Source organism: Osmia lignaria, chromosome 14 (genome assembly GCF_051020975.1).
Source record: "Osmia lignaria lignaria isolate PbOS001 chromosome 14, iyOsmLign1, whole genome shotgun sequence".
Taxonomy (NCBI): domain Eukaryota; kingdom Metazoa; phylum Arthropoda; class Insecta; order Hymenoptera; family Megachilidae; genus Osmia; species Osmia lignaria.
The window spans coordinates 4,233,811-4,258,006 of record NC_135045.1 but is presented as its reverse complement, the minus strand read 5'-3'; the positions used below and the strand labels follow the sequence as shown (position 1 = coordinate 4,258,006).

The following is a 24,196-nucleotide window of genomic DNA, read 5'->3' as shown; positions in this document are numbered from 1 at the left end:
TCGAGTTCCTTCTCTCTTACACACCACCGTGCACAAGTTCGTTGTCCGATCGATTACGGATACTGCCAGCGTGTCGCATACTCGCCAGTACCAAAATAGCGATCCGATGCAACTTACGCCTTTTTATTTTTCCCCCTAACACTCTCGGATACTCGGTCGCTGCGACCATTAATAAATATCACGCGTTCATTAATAATTACAAAGGGCGTTTGGATTGAAAAAGAAACTTAAGCGAACTTAAACGTAGGCGTTTAGTGGAAAGGGAAGGCGGCGAGTCTCTCCGGGCGCCCTTAGTTCGGGTCGACGACCGCCAGGTGGCGGCGGAATTGGTCTCCGTTCTCGCTAGTGGTCCCCCGGCGTGAGTTCCAAAAAGTGGGGGATTATAGGCGTCTGGGGCAGGGATCAAGATTCCTTACGCCGACGAGTCAAGTATTGGGTCTTCCGTACCCGGATACGATAATTGGCCAGTTTATCCATACCCGGCGCCACTTGGAGGGTGGTGGCTGCTGGGGAGTGGATTTATTTTTAGCGCAATTTGCGCCCTTTAACACCGCATAAGCAATAGCATGGGTACGGCAGAGCGGGTTATCAACCCACATATACACATCAACCTGTCGTCAGCCCCACTGGCAGACGATCCCGAGACAAAACGCTTTTTTCTGTTCCTAAATAAAAAAATAAAAGCGTACGGCTTTTATCGTTCACACAGGATTTAGTTACCGTAATCCCTCGGCACCTGACTGTTCAAACTCATAATACCCGGCTGTAAAATGTGGGAGTTGCGGGCGTGATAGATAAATTTTGTTACTCTAAGCCGGTGACTCAAGGCAGATACGTTTCTGTATATTATTTATCAGTGATTACGAAAATCACTCCACTCGCATGTTTCTGCATTTATACAACTTGAACGATATTCGAGCCCAAAGGCAACGATGTATCAAATTTTTTTTTATTTAACCTGCTTTCGTAATTACCATTGCACGTATGTTTAACAATGTTTTCCATAAAGGCGTGTCCGTAAAAAACACATCGCTGTTATTCAGCTCGGTGATGCAATCGAATCGCTCGACGTTTTCGGTGAACCGCTAAAGTAACATCATCAAAATTTGCATACCGATACGTGGCCGGTGATTGCATATCGCTTCGCGCAGACAATTGACGTACAATGTTTAATCGTTAATCGTTAATCGTTAGCCAGAGGCGCGTCATTCGTTTTCGCGCGTCACTCGATCGGCTATATTTTTTCGTTTCGTCGAAAGGAAAGTCCGTCGGCGTATGTCCTTTAAAGTTCATCGCGTTTATTCGAATACTCCTCTAGCTTCTACTATCTTTCAGTTGTAAATTATACATCCCATAGCAGATAAAGAAAGCATCGGATGACGGTGGTAGTTGTTCGAATGAATTACGTCAATTGTGACGAGGCGACGAAAAGGTAATTTGGTTATCTCGTTAAAGCCGACTCCAGACTATACTTAAGTATGCTCGCCACCCACGTTCCAAGAAGAAATCCACGAAATCGTGGATTCACTTTCGCCCGAAAGATTTTCGAGCACCTACAGGGTGTCACAAAAGAGGTTCACTATTGATTACATTTTTAGAACAGCCTGTATATTCAAGTTGCGTAGACCGTTTCAATCTGCCATCGCGATCTCACTTTCGGAGTTTTACTTTCTTCCTTTGATTCGATAGTCGTTCTGCTATTCGCGAATTTCACCGGACTCGCGAGCAACTTTTCAGCCGCGCTGATTAATAAATAACGCGTTGCCCGGAGTGATCGACAGCACGAAATTCCGTCACGTTCCGATGCGAGTAAACAATCCTTAGTCTTCGTGATCCATCGTGAAATTCAAGAATGAACCGAGTCGTTTGTTAAAAAACGATTACGAAAGGCCCGCCGACCGTGAGAAATGAAAATCGTTTCACAAACGTGGGTGGAAATTTCGTATTCGCCGACCTTAGCGATCGAGGACGAGTGCGAGGTGCCCACGTAACACTCCGGTATAAAGAAACGCGGCCGAGAATGTTCCATGTTGGATGGAAAATTGTACTGGCGATCGTTTTTGAAAGACACGGTGGAGCACGAAACAGCGTCCGTGGATAAAAATGCGCACGTGGGTGCCAGCTCGCGGCTGGCCGCCGCTTCGAGATGGAATGTCGATGGATCCCAGCTGAATACTTAGCAGAGACAATGAGAGAAAGAAGGAAAAAATTCCTCCTCGCGTCGGGATTCCAATACTAAAAGCTTCGCGCGAATAACGCTGAAAGCTTCGAGAGTTCGCTGATAGAATCATCAAACGCTGCGTTCAACAGCTGTTGCATTTTGCAAACACCGTCTGCAAAACATGAAAAAAAAAATCCTCCCACCCCACACTTGAATTCTCAAAACTTTCAGAGCAACCCCTTCTGATTGATCACCGGTAACCCAGAAATTACTGATATTTTTCCTGTCAGCAGGGTGTTAGCGACCCACTTACATTGAAATTTCTGACAAAAGGTAGCGAATGAAAAATAGGGAGAGGGATGAAAAGAAGGGAGAAGGAGAATCGAATGGCGATCGGTAGAAGAGGCCTGGCAAGTGGCAGGTAGGTTAGCAGCCACCAAGAGTGGGGATGTGTGATAGTCGAACAGACGAGTCAAACTGGAGAACAGTTCAGTTCAGAGTCGGACGTACTCCGCGTTGCTCTTCCTTCGGTTCTCTCTTTTCTCACCTGTCCCCCCTCTTTTTTATCTCTGTTGCAAAGCTCGTTAGCGGTCGCGAGAGAACTCGTGCGAGCAATTACCGCGATTCGAAGCGAGTGGTTGCGCAATCAGGCCGGGCTTCCCCTCGAGCAGCCGCACCGTTCGACTCGGCATCGCGACGCGTGCTCTTATCCATCCCAGGTGAGAAGAAAAAAAGTGTTCAGATGTCTTGGAATAATATCGTCAATTCGCTGTGCATATATTGGAAACACGATCCATTCGATCTATCGACATTATGGATCATGTTCTTCTGAACTGAACTCGGATCACTGATACGTACGATGATACATGGACTTCTAGGAGGTGTTAAACGTAGGGTGAATACACTTCGGGCTGATTTAGAAGCGATTCGAACGATAAATGAAATCTCTATAAAGCGGTGATTGACGAGGTTCTAACTGAAATCTTGGATCGTTTATGGGTGCTCAGAATTGATTTAAAGATGATTCGCTTGAAAAGTGTGGTGTAAATACCTACCGCATGGAGACGATGTTTTCTTTGTACCATGTGCTCGTCGCTCCGATTCTTCAATGAAAGAAAAATCAAAGTTCACTTGTGACACGGTTGGTGTTCCTTTCGAAAGGAGAAAAACTACTGCAAGTGTGATTTCGTGACGGTGGATAGAGGTCCGTTCGTGATCTTTCGACTATTATTCGAGAGGGAAAGCAAGGTTCACCGAAGGAAAACGAGAGATGCGGGAAATTAGGGATATTCAGCTGGTGACCGAGAAAGGCGACGCGAAACGCTTCGAACAGTAGCAGGTGGAAAATCAGCGGAGAACGGTGCTTTGTTGATATTTTTCAGGAAAAATGGCACTGATGGCCCCGAGGAACAGCTCGCCCATCGTTCGGGACAAGGAGAGCATCCCGGCTTACGATGTACGTATACGTACACGGATTTAATGGATTCAAATATAAGGATATAAGATCCTCAGTTGAATTAAAATAATACACTCTGTAAATTTTGTCCCAAAAACGAGGGAAATGTGTTACGCAAAGATAGGCTGGTCGACGAGTTAATGGCAAGTTTAAAGTCTCCAAACTATCAGTGTCAATAGTTACGGAATTATTTCAAAAGCCTATCTCGGTTAAAAACGTCAACCTTCCATTAACTCGTTACATACTAGCCTTGTAACCTGACATACAGACACGCGAGTTCTCGTTAAAATGGTTAACTTGACCTCGCTGCAAACAATAGTCAATTATAGATTATAATTAAAAGTAGCATTAAAGGTGGTGTAACGGTACGACGTTATTTCTCTTGTCAGCAGAAAAATTTGTAAAGCATTAGACGAAGAATACAGGTTACAGGCCCGGTTCGGGGTCAATGAGATTACCGTTCCATATAAGGTTGTTTAGCATAAATTAAAAGCATTACACCAGCATCTCGCAACGCGCTAGTCGTTATTATCACCCGTATAGTGTGTTTCGCGAACCTGTTTTCTTTTTTCTACCATCCTCCTTTTCCGTTTTATTTCGAAAGACAGTTTCGTGTCCGAACAAAAACGATACGCCGTTCTTTAACTGCTATTACTGATATTACTAATTACATTAGTAATTAAGGTAGATCGAAACTAGATCGATTCTCACGAGCGTTCGGAAAGAGTGTTCCGACTTTCAGAGTTAATTGCAGCTGGCTAACTAAGGTTAGTCAACCTTCTCTATCCGTTATTTATCTACTAACCAATTTGAAATAAGTAAATTCTAAAAATGATATACAGTATCGAGCAATGTAAGCTCGGTATATGCAATTCTGTGTTTGAAGCACCCATTACCCCATGGTTATCCGCAGCTCCGATTCCGTTTCCTTTAGATAGAAAGATGTGTGGTCTGTTCATAAATTGCTCAATTAATTGAACCGTATCGGAAGGCACACCGGTAACATTGATACCGTAATTGCGGAGCCGGAGAAACGCGTCCGCGATCGTTACGATTCCTTTGATTCTGATTAAGAGCGGAATAAATTGATGAATTCGGTGAGATAAGTGTACGAACCGGTGGTTATCGTGGTTGGCGTGCGTAAATTTACGAATCTTCCCCGCGGCCATGTCCGTTCAACCCTGGTGCATACACCTTCGTGCAGACCGGCTCGTGTCTCTACCTCTGTAACGCGTTTATTCTTTATTCTTATTCTTATTCTTATTCTAGGACGATGCGGTGTAACTGTACCAGGGTGTGGCTTACACGACGCGACGCGACGCGACGCTTGGAAAACGGTCTTGCACGAAACTCGTAATAGCCCGTTAGATCGATCTCTGCTATGGTAACGCGTACCTGCATGCAACTACCGAACACCATTATCTCCCTTACGGTCAGACATGACCTTTACTGTCGCTTTTAAGCTCCATTCATATTGCCTTCGATGGATAAAATACTCCACTAATTATTTCGAATAATAACGATGTTTTCATGATTTCACAAAGAATCCATAAGCGATTTGTACGTTCGAAACGACACGACAAATGAATTATTTCCAACGTAATCTCGTCGTGTTTGCTACGCGCCTAGCAGGTTAATTAGCCTTCCAGCACGGTCGTTGGGAACGAGTTTAGAGATAAATATTTATCGCGAATAGCTCTGTTCATTCTTGAAATAATCCTTCATCGTATATTACCTTTTAAGGATACGATAGTCGAGCTTGGATATTTTTGGCTTACTTTTACTTTTTCGGTAACTACCTTTAACGCTCTGATTGCCACCTTTCCTTCTGCCGTAGAGGAAACAAAAATTATTCAAATTTTGTAAAGATAATTTAAAAAGAAATTCAAGGAAACGATTGTGACTTGACGTTTCTATTTTAAAAACATCGATTCCTATCCATGAGTCCATCGTTCATTCCCGTAATTAAGAGGAAATAAATTACTTCAGCCTTGGAAATATTGATATTCTGAATCCTGTTAACATTTTTATTTTTCGTCATCTTGTTAGTTCTACGACTACTTAGTATTCACCGAGAAGAGCAGGGCAAATAAATGAAATTTCGGTGATCCCCTAAATTTAGAAACTTACGATCAGGTGTTTTCTATGTTCGCGTAGATCTGTCACGTTCGTTCCTCGATAAATATTTATCGGCTGATGCGAATGAGCTACGACCTTCGAGCGTGAAATTGCCATTAGTGACGTTTCGCGTATGCAAAAAAAGGGTTATCCTTAGTGCAAAAATATTTCCCAACAACTGTTGAATAAATTCAAGTTTATCGAGGATTTCGTTTCGAGGAATCGAGCGTGGTTAACTTTCTGCAAGTCGTTGAGAAGCGAGACGAAGTTGGCTCGACTAAAGGGTGCAATTTGCATGGTAATTAACTATTTAAGCGATACCGTGGATAGTAGCTGCGTGTTCGAAGTTTGCACCAGCACGGGCCGCTGTTTCTGGTAGTAAAAGTTTTAAAGCGATCCACCGGTGCATCGGTGACTGCTCCCTCGATAGCACTCATCTTAAACTCCCGCTGCTAAATGGAAGATCGCCACCGTAGTTTCTCGGCTGTTTTCATTCAGACGCGACAAAAGCCTAGCTAACGTTACGTAAGGCTTCGTATTATGCGAAAGAGACCTTGTCTTCCATCGGTTGTACATTACATCATCGCAAGTTGTATCGCGATGCACCAGCTATGCTGCTGCCTCTATCTCCGTCGCGGCGTCACGGTGCCATTAGATTAGTCTCGCAAATTACGTCTCCGCTATCGAGCCTATTCCCTAGTCATCTTCTACGATGACACGTCTGCTAAAAGTGAAGTTTCATAGATCTACAGAGTTAACCGTGCGTGAACGTTCAACATGTTGAATTATGTAAGCAAGGGTTGAAGATATTCGCGTTGATTTTCCGAGGAAAAATATCGATTCTTGAATTATTTATTCGAAATGGGTTTAAGATAAAATTCAGATTCGTAGCGATTTTCAAAGATTTTATTTCTCTGGAAATAAATCTAACGCTATTTAACAGTTTTGTCGAAAAAGCAATTCGGCTCTGAACATTCTGCGAGAGAAAAAGAGGTTCAATTTAGAAACGAGTCTCTCCATACATAGTAAAATCTCTCGCAAGCCACGTTTCTTCTATATCGTTGCAAATACTCGAGTGCACAGTGAAACTTACTATTCGTGTTGTTACATCACCGGTGCTAGCTACTTCGAATTACAATAAGCGTTGCAGTGGCAGAAACGATAACGACGACGATAAGGATACCAGCGACAACCATAAAAACGTCGACGATGAAAAGAAACTACTAGAGAGTTGTCAACAGTAGTAATAACAACGAAAATTTGTTTAGTGTACCTTGTCGTTGGTAAATCAATCATAAACGCGACGAATGACGGCATCAGAAATTCTAGAACGAGTGGTTCCCTTTATGAATGGCAAACCGGGGGGCCATTTAGAGAGGTACCTTTAGAATTTTCCGTCTATTTTCAATTGTTTCATAGAGCACCTTGGAAATGGTATTGGAAATGGGTGATTGAAATAATAAAGCAGTTTATTTCTGAACTTTAACTTTATTCTGACGACTCGGAAAAGCACCGAAAATAAAATTGGGATCCGCTTTTCTTTCCAAAATCGTTTACTGCCCTGCCTGGCGATGCAGTCTCTTCACTTCGAGTAACAAAACCCAGACATTACTTAATATATTTCACTATCTTAACCTTAGTGTAATAATTGAAGAAATGGTATTCCGTTGGTAGGAGAAGACAAAAGTCCGGTTGTTTCGGCGAAGGTATCCGCTTTAACAGAAGTCCGTATTTGGCGCGTGCTCGCTTAGCTCCGCGCGTATTTGCAGTTGCCGCCTCGTTGCAACGGATCGTGCCATTCTGCATTCTTTTCATTGTATCGACCGGTAAAACGTTCCTCCAGTCTCTCATTATCTCGGTCAGTGCACACCGCGTAATACAGAGATACAGTATAGAACTTCTTGCCAGGAATCGACGTACGACACGCGATCTTGCAATTCACCCTCGCATTTTCCTACAATTTTTCTTCGATCGATTCTCGATTCCTCGAGCAGGTCTGCCAAACGAGAAGGTTTTCTCGGATCACCGAGCTGGCATTTATATCTCGTAACCTGGCAATTGAATATCTCGAAAAGAATTTATTGTAAAACCAGGCTGGACGTTTTTATATGCTCCATTTCGCGTTCCCCAGGGGAAATATCGCTTTGATGTTTTCCGATGGTATACGGAATCGTAACGGTGAAAGGACATTAACGTATCGACGTACAGTCGGTGTCGAAAGGTTCTGAAACAGTTGCAGCTAAACTGCTCGTTGAATTCACGCGGGAAACGCATTCGCACCTGCAGAACCTGTTGACCTCCAGGCAACCTACATTCGAACAAAGCCGTCCGCCTAAACCGAAGAGGAAACTCGGTGGTTGGAGAGGATGGATCGCGAGTCGGACCAGGAACAGAGAAAAATTAACGAGGCGAATCTCCGCGAATGAATTTCCCTTTCATCGTAAAGGAATTATACCTCGAACTGACGCGTATTCGATAACAAAAAAACGGGTAAGAAACGGTGGATGCGCGATCACAACGTGGAACGCGGATCAAAGATGACTTTACCCATCTACCCATCGCTGGAGGAAGGAGGAAACGCGCAAAAACTCGGTTAATGTGCATATCAACGCGGTGGTTCTCTTGGTTGCAAGGACGTCAGCCGTATCATCGCTAAAACCGTCCTGTAACCGGTTCCAGCCGCAACACGCGTTATTTGATTGTTAATCGATTCGATAGAGCTGTTGATATCGCGAATCGTACCGCCCAACGCGTATCCGTTCGTGTTCAGTTGGTTTGCTACCAACTAGTGATGGGCATATTTTTGAATTGTATCGATAACCAAAGTATTGGGAATAAAGTGTCGATATTATTGATATCAATACGTAAAATTAAATAAAATAGACTATTTATTCAAATTATATTTTAATTTTCTTGGACTCATTGCTTAAGTATCGTCCAACAACCCTATGGAACCATGATTCGATCGCGAATGGTACCTTCTCTCAGCGAAAGTTTCTACCGGAAGAAATCATAGAAACGTTCTGATAATTAATTAAACCCGTCAAGTTTACGTTTAACCATCCACCATCTGTACCATTTCGCTTTCTCCGCATGAAATCGCTGATATCGGAATAAGCTGCTGGGTATCGGATGAAAAACCATAAGGTTCGATCGGAAAGTCGAAATTTATAGGACGCATCTCGCGTGCAGGTATCCTTGGACGATTTTACAGCTTACAACACTGCTACGTTTTACGGTTAACGTGTGTTCGGCGAAACGGCAACGGGAATCGTTACGAAAGCCTTCGGTACAACGACCATAGATGTACGTAGACAGAAATCCGTGGCACGCGTGCTCGTGCCCACATTCAGCTTCGTACCATTTCCATGGATCTACTGGTGGAACTTGAACGCTCTCGTACCCGTCCATAGAGATGCCGATCGTTTCGATGGGCGTAGGCAGAAGATGAACGTGTTCGATCGCCTTTTGTTGCCTTAGCTAAGGGTTCGTTTTGAGATTAATTTCAGCGATTACCATTACCGCAGTCTCGTTACTTCCGAATTTCTTTTTATCGCAAATTATTTCCCGTCCTTGTTTGCCAACTTTCCGTTCAAGGCTCCTGCCTGGTTGTACACCGCTCTTATTGTTCTGCCCTGTATCACTCGTCCCTCGAGATTGGTCGCGGCCAATTAAGCGATTTGCTGGATCGAATACGCTACCGTATTCGAAAGCAATTGCCCGAGAGAAAGTTCAGACAGCTGGAACGGCTGATCCTCTATTGTTTTCCTCTAAAGTAGAAGAACCTTGCCAACTTTTATGCTAGATCTTCTCGTTCGCTGCTAATTCGTACCTAGACACCTGCTACAGAATTAATCCTTTTCGGCAGCAAAACGGAAAGTAATGCAAAAATTTCAAATACAGTTATCCGATTTTTTTCTGAAACGATGGAACGCCCACGCGAAAGGAGAACTAGTCGACCGCGTAACGAATCAATGTCGCGTATCTCGGATACACTAGCGTAATTTCCTCTCCTCTCCTCAGAAACAACGCCTACACCGATCTCGATTCTCCACGGATCATATACAAGTCGCGTAACTTCCGGCGGGATCTTACAATGAAACGACTGGAAAGCTGCACGTCGACCGCCTCGGGCACTAGTGATGCAATCGCTCGTTTCGAACCATCGATCTTCTTTTTTTTATTGCAAATGCAGTCAAGGGAAGGTAGCAATTTTCTCGAAGAAAATAAACCTTGAAGAGGAATTACAGGATGACGCGATAGTGACGCTACGAAGACGGATTAGCCTAACGTTTCACGAACTGCAACGAAAATTCGACTCCGTCGGCTTCGACCTTCACCGGAATCCTCGAGTAGGAAAGCTTGACGAGGCGAAGAGGATGGCGGTGGAGCATTCTTATTACACGGCACAATGTTGCTGATATCGATCAGACGAGTTTCTCTGAGCTTAATCCGTGAAAAGAAAAGAAGAGAGAAAAAAACGGAAGCATGCTGTATTAACAAACTCCGCCTTTGCGAGCCATTTCAAACCGATGCTCCAGTAGCCAGCGAATTTTCCACGCGTCCTAGAAGAAACTCTCGTCTCCTAGTTCTTCCATCTCTCATCCCTTCGTTGTTGCATCCGTTCAAAGCGGGATAGAATTATCCACGGTTCGATTAAACCCGCGATAAATGCTTTCGTTTCGTCTCTTTACCGGTCGATCGCCGATTGTCACGCTGTCACGGGTTTATCGTCGCGTTTCGCACGATTTTCACCCGACGCCTGCAAACAATCTCCGTGAAAAGGTATTGTTCGGCAGAGGAACACCTACATAGTCGGACGTCTTCTGTAACGAAATGTCTAATTACGAGGGTGTTTAGCAGCAGGAATTAGAGGTATAATGGGTGCCGATCATCCGCAAGGTTATTTGCTGGCTTAAGAACCTTTTCCTTGATCCTAGATTAGTTGAACAATTAGGTGGACTTAGATATTGCAGAATATTCAGAGGGTTGTCTTCTAAAGAGATCAGAATGATAGGACACGTTTAAGGGTTGTCAAATAAGTATTACTCCATCGAAGATGAGCCACTTTGAAAATGCCAACCGCTGAAAATCCGAATTGTCATCGCGATAATGATCGGTGTGCTTTCGATTTGTTGCAGATCAAGCTGGAACGTGTGCTCGGCGTAACCGTGTCGAGCAATGCAGCCCTGGACTGCGATGCAACTAGCGAGCTGGTCGCCTATCCTGCTGGGTGAGTTCAAGACCGGTCTCTTCATTTTCTTTCATCCATTCCTTCTACTCTGTGGCAGTTTAGTGGAAAGGGAAGGCTATAAGTCTCCCTAGACGCTCTTAGTTCGGGTCAAAGACCGCCAGGTGGCGGCGGAATTGATCTCCGTTCTCGCTAGTGGTCCTCCGGCGTGAGTTCCAAAAGCGAGGTTTTAGGTGTTTATCGTCAGCCTCACTGACGAGTATGGAAAACGATTCTTACATTACGTATCTTGATTCTATTTTTCTCCATCATTCCTGATTTCCTATACGTCTAAAAAAAATTTTTTGGAATTTTTGGGGGAAGATCAGATTTCAGTGACCTCTATCTTAATATATTATATTTAGTATCTTATTTATAATTAAACGTCGACTGGTCGCTGTCGTCAGCTCGTTCCAGCGTCGAAATTATGCCATCGTTCGTGCAGTTATAAATCACCGGTCGATAATGACCGTTATTGATTGGAAAATTAAGGTAATTGGTAGGTTAGGGAGAAGCAAAAACCGGGACAAAAGGGAGAGTCGAGTTGCTCTTATGCTATATCATGGAAATTTTGTTGAACCGTCTATCCGGCACGAAATTAACGAGCTACGATGATTTAACGGGTTGTCTTGATTGCAGTTATGATTTACAAAATTGAACATTTCCTTCTGCTGTCTCGATAATTTATTGTACGCTAGTCTAGCGGTAGAAAAAAATGATTCTGAAGGCAAGGAAAAGGAAGATACGTTGCTAATACTTTGCAGAATTTCACGTTATAAATTATAGCATCCTTGCTTTTCATCTCATTTTCCGGCGTTCACGTTTTACGCTCTGAATATTCGGCGTTCATTATCAAATCGCAGGTTTCAATTAAATTTTTCTCCTCTATCGCTCAAAGCCAGCAGATTTTACTGCTCTCTGATTCGAGCGTGCCTTCGATGCGCAATCTCATTTAAATACGTATGTAGGAAATCTGAAAGTTCTAACGAGAAGAAATCTTCGGGCGGTAAATGAAAAAGAATGAACAGTTGTTTGAAGATAAATGAAATTCACTGGCAAATTGGATGGATGAATAGTTCTCAAACGAGATTCAAAGTATTTACCGGCACGAATCGTGTTCGCTTCGAAAATTTTTCTACCTTTCAAGATCTCTTTGATATCGTAATTGGGATAGAATAAACGAGCGAGTTGCAAAGGGGAAGAGAATTAACGAGACGAATCGTGTTACGAATGCAGTGATCTTAAAGATATTCGTGGGAACGAGCGCAGGAAGAAACAGAAAGATAGACTTTGCATAACGCGGCACACGGAAGCGCGGGATCGTCTCGATTGACGATATCGAATCGCGATATTTCGATAGAGATTCTCACCATTTGCGAAACGTTCACCCGTTAGCTTTTACACAGGATCCAATATTCGAAATGGCTACAAATGACGGAATAAATTCAAATTTCCCATCGAACCTTTCGTACCTTTGCGATTCCGCGTTGCTTTTAGCGAATAACTTTCTCACGCCGGCGATTCTCTAAAACGGAGAAAGGTTCGATTTCGTTTTCGATTTTCAATGGTATCGAAGGTTCGATTAGCCAACTTTCCGAGATAGCTAATTGTACGAAATGGATGATTAAATGAGGCGGTAAGCGGCTTCGGAGGATCGAGAGGCGACCGTGAAAGAAAGTTCAGGTTCGTTAGCGTGCATGGCGGAGAGAAATAAAAATGCTCGCGCGATTCTGTCGGTCACGGATAAACGCGGATGGCATAAAAGGAGGCTCGTTTCTTCTCCGACCGCGTGAATGGAAGAATGGCGAAAGTGCGATGAGGAGAGATTATTACTCTGCACCGACGAACCAGCCGCGTTTCGTCCTTTTTTTTTTACTCTCTATTTTAATGTATGTTTCTGGTTTAATAAAATGAATTTAACGGAAAATTGAACGCGCAGATTTGAGACAAAGCCTCGCGTTGCGAGTAGCGTTACATGTACACCCGGCTGCAGCTCACAGTCGTGGGTTAAGAATAGTAAGAGTCTGTCGCGTAATCGATCAGATCCCTCGATATTTTCGCACGCGCTACTTAAAGCCGCTTAAATCGCCGACACGATCGTCGTCGAGCCGGACGACGGTGGAGAGCTCGAATGCAACGAACTATGGCACGAGATACCGGGACGGAAATCGGGTCAAGAGAGAGGTGAACGGACCAAAAGATTCTGTGTCGGAGATCCGCCTTTTGCCCGATACGTATCGGCGACAATTAAATCGTTCGATCGACCTGGCAACCTCCGCCGTGGCTTCTCCTGCGTCGGCAATTCTTTTCATCTGCTCGCCGTGGGAAATGCGCCACGTTATATTGTCACTGCTGTCGATCCACGCCAAATCGTCTTTCACCAACTCGTCCTTCTGAAAATTCATTTCATCTCGGGATCGTATGCCAGACTCGTCAGTGGGGCTGACGACAGACACCTAAAACCCCGCTTTTGGATCTCACGCCGGAGGACCACTAGCGAGAACGGAGACCAATCCGGCCACCTGGCGGTCGCCGACCCGAACTAAAGGCGTCCGGGCAGACTCACCGCCTTCCCTTCCTACCAAACGCCTACAAAATATTTAGAAGACTAGGAGAAGGAAGTTTTCGACCACGTTCGAACGAGATTACGGTTTCCTCGGTCACGTAATGGCCGATAATTGCAGGTGTAACGATCACGACGCGATACCTGAACCCCGGTGCACGCGCGTGGTTACGCGTGCGTGAACAAAGCTTCCTTGGATCGAAAGTAGCTGCAAGTTGCGTGTCTGCTTTCCGTCCGGTTATCGCTCGACTTCTTCCCTCAAACTCTCTTATGTCATCGCTCTTACCACAGCCTAAGCGAGTAGCATCAAAAAAGAAACGATATTTAACACAGTTTATTTCGCCTAGCGCTGTTTCTTATTGGCGTTATTGCAACGCGAATCACGTTTGCCACGAGCCGACTAATTGCAGCCCGTCTAATTATCGCTCGTTCGTAACTTAGCACCCACGGTTCAACGGACCGTAAGCCTCGACTTGCCCCCGCTTTATGTATCATCCAGTTCGAGAATGGAAAGAATCACTTTGAGGCAGTTTAAAGCCGTTGAATGACACCGTTTACAATCTCACTGCAATCTGATTAAAGGTAATGCTGTTCGAAGCTTTCGAGTGTAAGCCGTGTTCGATAAGCAAGTATTTCCAATGTTACCTAACTTCATCGATTGATCAATTAAAAAGTGATTATAAAGCGAAGCTCTGCAATTTTTTTGCACGACGTCGTGTCCTACTCTTAACAATTTTTTTTTTTTTTAATTATCCAAACAGTATTCGAATTATTTTATGAAATTGAGAAATTATGGAGTGCATGGCAAATTTGAACGGCGTATATCGGAAGTGATTCGATCACGAAAAGCCTTCGGGCGTTTCATTTCACGCTAATTACGCGATGCTCTCTCGACCGTTTTCCCATCCTCCTCGCGTGCTCCAAAGTCGAGATTGAACTTTTCTTCAAGGCCACGAATAGATATTCGGGTCAGCATTTTCCTCTTGACGCATCCGCAAGCTCGCGATGGCAAATTCTCCGAGTAACTAATTTCTAAATTCTCTCGTCCTTACATCGTAACAACGACTTTCGAACAGTTTTCAGTGAAAAACAACTCGTTGAGTGAAGTCGTGAGCAAGAAAACGAGAGTTTCCGCTTTCTTTCTATCGACGCGTATTTGTTTTCTTTTCCATTCTTTTCTTATATTTGAAAAAACAATCAATATAATTTATATTCCGTTGTTCAATTATACAATTAAATAACGAATGAAATAACGATAAACGCGTTGCTTGTTCGTTCCAGCAGCAACGGTAATATTAAAAATTCCAGAGGAAGCATTGAAATTCAATTATATCAAACCGCTCTATCATTTATTTTCGCGAACGTAGAAGAATCAGGTTAGGTTAGCATCCGCGTCCGAGTCGCGGATCATTAATCAGCCGGTCCGTTTTTATCGATCAGCTGATCGATGCGTCCTCGGTCATCGAGCGTTCTAAATCGCTCGGAGTTCCATCCTGTAACTTATTAGACACACCGTCGACCGGTTTCCATGCTCGATAATCGACCCAGTGACCTTTATACCCGGCGACCTTACGTGCCTCCTCTGCACGCAACTCGTGGCTAGAAATTACCCAGACACGGCTTCCTGGTGCATTGCTCGCCACTTTCTTGCCAAGCTTTTGCCGTGACATTAACGTTTCGCGTTAACGGTACCCTCGGCCCGCCAAAGATAGAACCTGAGCTATCGTACAGTCACTGGTCACTTTGCATATTCCCACAAATGACCAATTCTTGATAGGTAAGTTCAAAGGTGAACATTCGACTTGGTGGAAAGGGTTAAATCTCTTAATTGCTTTCTCCCTTCGACCAAGAGTCGAGTTAAATCCGCGAATTGGACGAAAAAGGGGATGAAGCATGGCGAGGGTAAAGAAAAATGGGGGGATCTCGAGGGTCGATTGTGAACGCGACTTAAGCCTCTTTTCCTGAGAGTGCAGGCGGCTCTCTTGCTAGAAGAGCAGACGAGGCCGTGTGAAGGAGGCACACTCACCTTACCTACGACCTACTGAAACTAGCACACACGTTGCCCATCGAACTACAGTACGCTGGAGACACAACAAATGCGTCTGTCCGATCGAAGGTCTCATTGAATCATTTTATGACTAAAGGGAACGGATAAAAAACGTGGAAACTTAAACATCGTTTTGGGGGACCAAAAATTAGTGGTTCGAAAATATCAAATCTTGTAGTTTTCAGCTTGAAATATCCAAAAATACGAATGAAAAGTTTAAAAAAGTACGTATTTAACCCCTTGCCTATTTGACTATTTGAGGCAAATCAAGGAAATTGAAATTATATTTCAAATTCAATACAGATACGGTTCAGTTTTGTCATATTAGAACTGGGGTAATAGAGTTGGACAGGTTAGTACCACGCCATGGACCAAGAATTTTTGATCCCCTAAGACGGAAGTGCAGCAATTGGAGATCAATCAAAGTCATGTTATATTTCCGCCGACCCGAGACCGATTGCGTCGCTAAAAACACGTGTCATTTTCTCGTCGCTAGTTCATAACTGTTCATAGAGTTGCAAAAAAGTGAAGATCAAACAGCGACTGGTCGTTCGTCTCCTTTCGACAGGAAGCGTCAGATGCCGAAGAACCAGCAACCGTCCAACGGGCACCGACAGAGTTTATTGACACGGCTTGTTCGACCGTGCAAACACGGTCAAACCGCGACTACGTGTGTTTCCATTACGGGGCGAAGCTTATATTTTAATATTTCCACCTGAAAATCACGCGGTGGTAGTAAAAGGAAAAGTTTGAAATTGGAAACAGCCCGGTTGTTAGACGCAACTTTGGTTTACTCGAGTTTGCACGGACTACTTTCCCGTGGGAAGGCGCGTTCGAATCGCGTCTCGATACAAAACGAGTCCGAAAGGTACGCGTGGAAACAGTAGAGAAATCGTTCACCGTGTTTGCTCGAACTTTTTCCATTTTTCTCCTTCGATTTTCTAGCGAGAAACAGAGAAACGTGCTTTGGATTAACGTAGAACCCGTACATTTACTTTTTAAAATGAAAAGGTATGCCAAAAATTTGTAAAAATTCATCATTTTTTAATTTAACGATCGCGAGGCTCGAAAACAGTTAGATCCTCGGTAAGGATCAAGACCGGTGCTCCATTGTGGCCGGATTACGTTACGTCGGTGTTTTGCTAACGTAATATCGTGACAAATGGTAGGACGCTGAAGAAACGCCACCGGTTGGGATCGAGTTTATTGACACGTTGCGGTTTAGTTAGGCAGACGAATGAATCGCCGGTGGTGGACGCACGAGTCGCGTTTCGTATTACCGCGGATACCGCGTGCCTCCGTTCCTTCACGTTTACACACTGGCTGCTCATCGATCTGTATTACGTGATTGATCTTCGATGCCGCCTCTAACTGGCCGGAAACGCGTCCAATTATTAACACGTTCGGAGGCATTTGATAAACTTCGAACGTAACTTCAGTTCACCGGAAATAATTAATTAAATTACATCGATTATCATCGTGAGATCTTCGTCGCTCTACTTAATCCAGGTGCATTCGTTTCGGCACGTGTTACGTTCGATTTGGAAGCACCTTGTGTCCCGTAATTAGTTTGCTCGCTTTCACCTGGAACCGACAGATCGAAGATTAACTTATCGTTCCTCGGTTTCCTTCAAAGAAACTCCAATTTCTTGTGTCACGGTGTTCGCCTTTGCGACCTGTAATTAATGTCCTCTTCGCGAATTCTCCTCAACTTCTGTAATTGCTATTACGAATAAATGGAAACTGGTAGCCATTGTTTAATAACAGTAATTGAAACGGTATCTCGCGTTATGTTACAGATGCACGGTGGTGTTGTTCAACCCCCGGAAGAACACCCAGGCCCACGTGTTGAACGCCTGTCGCAAAACGGTCACATCCTTAGCGCTCGCTGGCGATGGCAGGTTTTTGGCGACCGGTGAATGCGGCCACATGCCGAACGTTCGTGTCTGGGATATCTCCGATCCGTACAATGCAGTGCAGATCGCCGAGTTTTCCGGCCACAAATACGGCATCAACTGTGTGGTAAGTGATACAAGTTTTAAACGGAATAGGGTGCATCTTTTCTTTTTTTGAAACACTGTACAAACGTTCGTTGTTATTAACCGACTCGGAGCGAAATTACTTTCCGGGAAAACGTCAGAAGCCTTTTCAACGCTGAACAGGCAACGAGAGAGGCCACGTTGAATGCATACAATGAAAAAAAATGGGAGCCGCACCCAATACGCTCGCACGACCTTACACCGTGTCGCATGTTAATTAAGACCCGCTGCTTTTATCTGTACGACGCTTCTGCGAAGACGCCTCGTCAAGGTGCTTCCGCGACCGTGAAATTTCCTCTCTTAGAACAACTGATTCTAAACAGGAATAATTCTTTGATCCTTGCATCGCTAAAGGTGACTGCAGTCATCCACCGTTAAGAACAGAATCGCTTTAACCATTGTTAGTTTCACAGAATTTGAGGTTTTTAGAAGTAAAAGAAATGACAAAACCGGGTTGAGAACAATGCATTTATTTTTCGCTTTCAAACAATTTTCTTAATGAAAGTGAAGAATCACAGAAGGGAACGAAATGCATTCGCGCCACGTGCAGTTTGCTTGCACGAGGTGTCTCGACGGTAGGCAAACTACGTGAATACGAAATCCTCCTCCGTTCTCAGCGAACGGAGAACGGTACTTCTTTTTATTGTTCCTCTGCATTCCCTCGATACTTCAGGTACGATGATCCTTCTTCGACTCGTACAGGAACTAGCACCTGAAATTTCTTAAATTCAGCCGCTTCTTTTCGTCAGCATCATTCTCTCCTTAATTTTCGAAACGAGTTTCTGCGCTCCGAGTAAACGAGCAGATCTAACGGACGTAACACGATTTTTCTTTCAAGGCATTTTCACCGAGCAACAAGTACGTGGTGTCTGTCGGCTCGCAGCACGATATGATCGTAAACGTGTGGGACTGGAGGAACAACGTTAAGGTGGCGTCGAACAAAGTGTCGAGTAAAGTGAAGGCCGTCTGCTTCGCGGAAAACGGCAATTACTTTGTCACCGTCGGCAACAGACACGTGAAGTTTTGGTATCTCGAGTATTCCCGCAGTGCCAAGGTAATTGAATGTTAATTTGACCGTTCGGTGTACCGGTCGATCCTCTTGCCCGATTAACGATAGGCAGAGGGGCTGGTAACGTTACGGCAAAGACGGTGATAGTAGGAATTTTGTTGCACAGTACAAGGAACCTGTGCCTTTGATGGGTCGTTCCGCCATATTAGGAGAGCAGAGAAACAACGATTTCGTGGACGTAGCCTGCGGCCGTGGGGAAATGGCAGATTCCACGTACGCGATCACCAAAACGGGCCTTCTATGCGAATTTAATAACAGGAGGTTGCTGGATAAATGGGTGGAGCTTCGGGTAAGTACTGTTGCCTGCGTCAGGCTTTCTCGAATACTATGTTTAAGGATATTACGCGACCCCCATAAGCCTGCGTGAACCATCGCGATATTATCATAAGGAAATTCATTTGAACGCTCTTCTCACGATGGAAGTATTAGCTCGTTGCAGATCGAATAAGCGACTTACTTACGGAACTTTCAAGCACAAGTGGTATTTTGCAACACTTTTATGTCATCGAATCGTGTGACATAATGTCTGGAAATCGGTCATTTGATTATACAACCGCGTAATGCGATGTTTTCAAAGTATCCGCCTGTTTCCAGACAACCAGTGCCAATTGCATGGCCGTCGGGGACAAGTACATCTTCATCGGCTGCGCGGAGGGTATCGTCAGGTGCTTTAGTCCTAGCACGCTTCAGTTCATCACCACCTTACCGAGAACGCATTACCTAGGCGTGGATGTTGCTCAGGGATTGTCCATTAGGTACGCTCTCCCTTTCCTTTTCCACCAGTCTTAACCGTTCGATCTTCCGACGTCTAATTGGGTCAATCCAGACCTAAATCAATCCTGTCGATTGCAGTCACATGTCTCAGCATCCAGCGAACGCGAGGTATCCGGACGCGATAGCCCTGGCGTTCGACGAGCAGAACAACAAGCTCACCTGCGTCTACAACGATCACAGTATCTACGTGTGGGACGTTCGAGATATCAGACGGGTGGGCAAGTCGCATTCGTTCCTTTACCATTCGGCTTGCATCTGGGGCGTCGAGATGTACCCAACTGGATCCGAGTCCGTCAGCGCGATGCCATCCGGAAGCTTCATCACATGCTCCAGCGACGACACCATCCGCGTTTGGAACTTGGAGAAGGACATGCCTTCGAACGACACGCTTTACAAGCGGAACATCTACAGCAACGAACTGTTGAAAGTGTTGTACATAGATCAGGAGTTGACTTACCTGAAAGACCTAGACCTGGCCGCGGCTGGCTCGACGGAGAAGAGCGACGCCTCGTACGACGGTCGTAACGGTGTCAGGTCGATCAGGGTCAGCCCCGATGGCAAACATCTAGCTTCCGGGGATCGATCGGGGAACATACGGATTCACGATCTCTCCTCCCTGGAAGAATTGTGCCTGATCGAGGCGCACGACGCGGAGGTACTCTGTTTAGAGTACTCAAAGTTCTCGAAATTTTCGGCCGAGGCTCCTAGGTTGCTCGCCAGCGCCTCGAGGGATCGACTGATCCACGTGTTCAGCGTCGATCAGGGGTACAACTTCTTGCAGACCCTCGACGACCATAGTTCTTCAATTACTGCCGTCAGATTCTTCAATCAGAGCAATCAGGGTAATCAGATTCAAATGGTGTCCTGCGGTGCCGACAAGAGTATTATTTTTAGGCAACTGCAATCGGTACGTTCAACTTAAGGCGGAGACCAGACACGGTTTATCATTTCTGTTCATACACGATCAGGGTTTATTTATTTCAGACTCCAGGAGGAATGCCTCAATTCGCTAGGGGTCACAATGCTCAGGGAAAGACCACCTTGTACGACATGGAGGTCGATTCCGGGCAAAAGCACGTTCTAACTGCCTGCCAAGATAGAAATATAAGAGTTTACAACGTGGCCACAGGCAAGCATAGCAAAACGTTTAAAGGATCCGTCGGTGAGGATGGGTCTCTTATTAAAGTTGTTTTAGGTAAGTATCTCTAATGTACAAGTATGGTATGATTGTTTTATTAATCTTTCAATTCGATACTTTATATTTCAGACGCGTCAGGAATCTACGTAGCTACCTCGTGTACAGATAAAACGCTGTGCGTGTACGATTATTATAGCGGTGAATGTATGGCCACCATGCTCGGTCATTCGGAATTGGTTACAGGCCTGCGTTTTAGTCCCGACTGTCGCAACCTCGTATCCGCCAGCGGAGATGGTTGTATATTCGTCTGGCGTGTTCCACGCGACATGGTTGTAACTATGCAGGCGCGTCTTGCTCAGCAAGCGATGCGAGCTGGAAAGTAAGATCAAGTTAATTAAACCTCTTATAATACTCGTATCTGAACCCTTTACGCTACAATCAACTTTCTCGTTTAATTCGAACCAACTGTGATTTAATTTTCTTTTAACTTTTTCTTTTTCAATTATTTAATATCAAGTTCGCGCAATGACAGTTATTGCAAAATGGCACTCGCGACAAATAAGGCTAAGGTGTGTGTATAAGCGTACGTGATACAGAAAAAAATTCTTATAGAAGGCCTCCTCAAGTGAACGGCACAGGAATCGAGATACAATTGGACAACGAAACCTTTGGATCGCCGCCGCCAGAGTTCCTGGATCCAAACGCGAACCCAACGTCGCAGAGCGTAGGCGTGGATTACAGGTTTAGCGTGGGCCAGTTACCGCTTTGGGCGAAGAAGCAGATAAACACGAACGCGGACGAGAGCGGCCCTCTTGGCTCGAACGTTAGACCCTTAGGCGTTGACCTACCGAAGGGACGATGGGCGCAAAGGGTTCAACAGGGAGACGGTATAACCGTCAAGTCCGTTTACGACAGCGACGAAGTTATACCCTTTCCTCCTCCGCGCGGTGCGATCGATTCGGATGGTGGCGGCGGAGGTGGCGGTTCGAAAGACAGCTCCATCGACAGCGGTACCGAAACCAAGTGTAGCAGCGATTATCGCAGGGAAACGATAATTATCAAAAGGGTAAGATTGTTTCGTCGATATCTTCTACTGCGAAATCCTACATTAACTCGGATCATCATAATTTTAATAAATTAATATATTAATGTATCATTTTCTTCGATCTTCGAACGGCGGAGCCAGGTAATTTAAATATAAATGAGACTGGAAAAAATGTTTGGTAGCAGTTACGTATTTTGGCCCTGAATTGGCAGTTTCCTGATTCCAGTGTAATGAAAATTTCTGGCTTGTACGCGTAGGGAACAGGCAATTAAGTCTTTGAAGAGTTTAAGGAGAGGAAATTATCCGACGGCTTGGATAATTTAACATGTTAGCTGTCTGAAGCTTAATGGGTTTAAAAATAAGTCCCTCCATTTAAATGTTTCACTGCTATATGAAAAGTCTGCTTTATATTTAATTGAACCTAATAATTGAAATCAATAATTGACACCAGACTCCGCTGTCTCGTTTAATCGTTCATGCAGATATATACTAACAGCTTTGATAAAACTGGTTCTAGGAAGAGGATGAGACTGTATTTCAACCTTGTCCAGATAGTTACAGAGAACTAGCAGATGACACAAAACAGGTACTAACTGATTCCCAGTAACAACATTAATAATTGTATGGTAATTCGATCGCGAACCAGAGGCAACAGCAGAGCAGAGGTTGGATCGCACACTTTCATGTTTGTCCTTTATTTCGTTTGATCTGCTTCTCATATCGTTCCTTTTTAATCCTTTATTTCTCTCGCACGGAATGATTCGTTCCCGATTCGTTTTGTTTTCATTCTGTGTTTTATTTTAACCGACGACACAGGTAATCGGTGGTAACGTGACCGTAACTAGAGGTAGCAATATCACGGAATTGACGCGTCAGTCAAGGAGTCGTCATCATACCGACGATAGCAGTCTCGGCAGCTTTAAATTTGAGGTACATCACACTGAACGCCTCAACCGCCTGCAAAGCATCGTGATACGACAGGCCTGCACAGCAAGTAGTTTAAGGGGGAAGGGAAACCCCTGCTGCCCCTGGACAGTTCGAAGGGCAACAGCGGTGGGCAGAAGCTCCAGACAGTAAAATAGCCAGTTTCTTTAAAGCTTAGGTTACATTGGTAGAGTATACTAGCGCTAGTACGTTGGACTGATGGAGAAAGGCTTATGGTAGAGTAATTCTTCACGGTACTATCCTTTTCTATTCTTTAATGTAGTATCTAGTAGAGATATTGGAACAGGGTCCTTTGAGCTTGCTATGGTAAAATCTCTAGTATGTCTGCCTTAAGTATGAAAGTAATTGATTAAACCCACTTATACTAATAACCAGCTGCTAACCACTTTCCCAATCGTTTACACGAGCATAGTAATATATTTTTTCGACCAGCGCTAGTATACTCTACAAACATAATCTAAGTTCAGGAGACTGCTATTCAGAGTAAAATAAGCTGTCCATGGACTACAGTACAAAATTAAATGCCTGCTGAGGCTATTTGCTGAGCAGGCCTACCATAGAGTAACACAGTCAAATGAGACACCTATTAATTATTGCATCTGTTTTAATGAGCTTTTCAGTTATTTATGCTTGCTGTTTATGATTGCCTCCACATATCTAACCCTAAGTTGCATAAAGTTTAAACTCACGCTTGAACAAATAACAGTACTGGTGTTAGACGAAACTAAGGGCATTCTTTTCTGTATTTTTTTTTTCAATGTACGTATTTTATAGGATCATGAGAGCACGGAACACGATGGGGACGTGGAAGATTACTCGGAAGGAGAGAATGGAACCACTGGTTCTGAAAAATCCCATCATAGACTGATGTATTATCCTGCGCCGGAGGACACGGTATCGAATCAATTCACTGTAAATGCTATGGACGTAGAAGAGCTTCGAAGGTTGGTCTGTCGATTAATTAATCTCCTCAGGGACGAAGTCGTAGGGAATTATACATCACGCATGATTGTCACGTAGATCTCAGAGGCGACAGAAGAAACCCAGGAATGGAGAAAGTGGTCGAACGAGCGAACTGACCGCTTCTGGTAGCCAGGAGGATTCTGATTCCGAAGGTGGAGCATCGACTCCAAGCGCGGAACGAAATCCTCTGTCCATGCTGTCGGAAGCTAGTTCGGAAGGGTTCGATCAGCTGGCTAAACAGAGCCATCGCGAGAAGTATCTCAAGAATGCTTTCGAATCTCTCAGCGGGGCCGAGGAACCAACGAATAGGATCGCGAAAACGACTAGTATTAGTTCCCAATTTCATGGAAGGTAGCTGTTCGTTGTTTGCTTTTAAATAAACACACTTCTTGCAGCGAGTGAATTGAATGGACATTTATAGGCTTAGCGGCGGTGGTGACAATGCAACTAATAATAAGGTTCGCAACGCGGCTGTGGTAAACGCGACGAAACAAGCGAGAGGCGACGCAGACGTCGTGAAAAAGCGCGAAGAGTTGCAAAGGAGAATAGAAGAAACTAGGAGAAAATTGCAAAGCGTAAGAAACGTTACCTGCACGTTAATGTTCAATTTTACAGAGAACGTCTCAAAATATGTGCTCACAATGACGG

General features: G+C 44.4%; 1 protein-coding gene across 11 annotated transcripts in view; it reads left to right on the top strand.

The window, feature by feature from the left end:
* Positions 1 to 24,196, top strand: part of Wdr62 (WD repeat domain 62) — a 53,243-nt gene that overhangs the window by 22,232 nt on the left and 6,815 nt on the right. For 5 of the 11 annotated variants that reach the window (XM_034331214.2, XM_034331211.2, XM_034331212.2 and 2 more), the window contains exons 4-17: positions 10,877 to 10,968; positions 17,375 to 17,597; positions 18,453 to 18,668; positions 18,790 to 18,972; positions 19,278 to 19,438; positions 19,536 to 20,364; positions 20,442 to 20,652; positions 20,725 to 20,974; positions 21,208 to 21,661; positions 22,158 to 22,226; positions 22,457 to 22,570; positions 23,360 to 23,529; positions 23,606 to 23,899; positions 23,970 to 24,123. In XM_034331214.2, coding sequence (XP_034187105.2) covers positions 10,877 to 10,968; positions 17,375 to 17,597; positions 18,453 to 18,668; positions 18,790 to 18,972; positions 19,278 to 19,438; positions 19,536 to 20,364; positions 20,442 to 20,652; positions 20,725 to 20,974; positions 21,208 to 21,661; positions 22,158 to 22,226; positions 22,457 to 22,570; positions 23,360 to 23,529; positions 23,606 to 23,899; positions 23,970 to 24,123 — 3,420 coding nt within the window. Of the gene's footprint in view, positions 1 to 1,887; positions 3,618 to 3,662; positions 6,525 to 10,876; positions 10,969 to 17,374; positions 17,598 to 18,452; positions 18,669 to 18,789; positions 18,973 to 19,277; positions 19,439 to 19,509; positions 20,365 to 20,441; positions 20,653 to 20,724; positions 20,975 to 21,207; positions 21,662 to 22,157; positions 22,227 to 22,456; positions 22,571 to 23,359; positions 23,530 to 23,605; positions 23,900 to 23,969; positions 24,124 to 24,196 lie in introns of those variants that run through there. The other 6 variants (XM_076692244.1, XM_076692247.1, XM_076692246.1 and 3 more) reach the window with 6 other exon arrangements.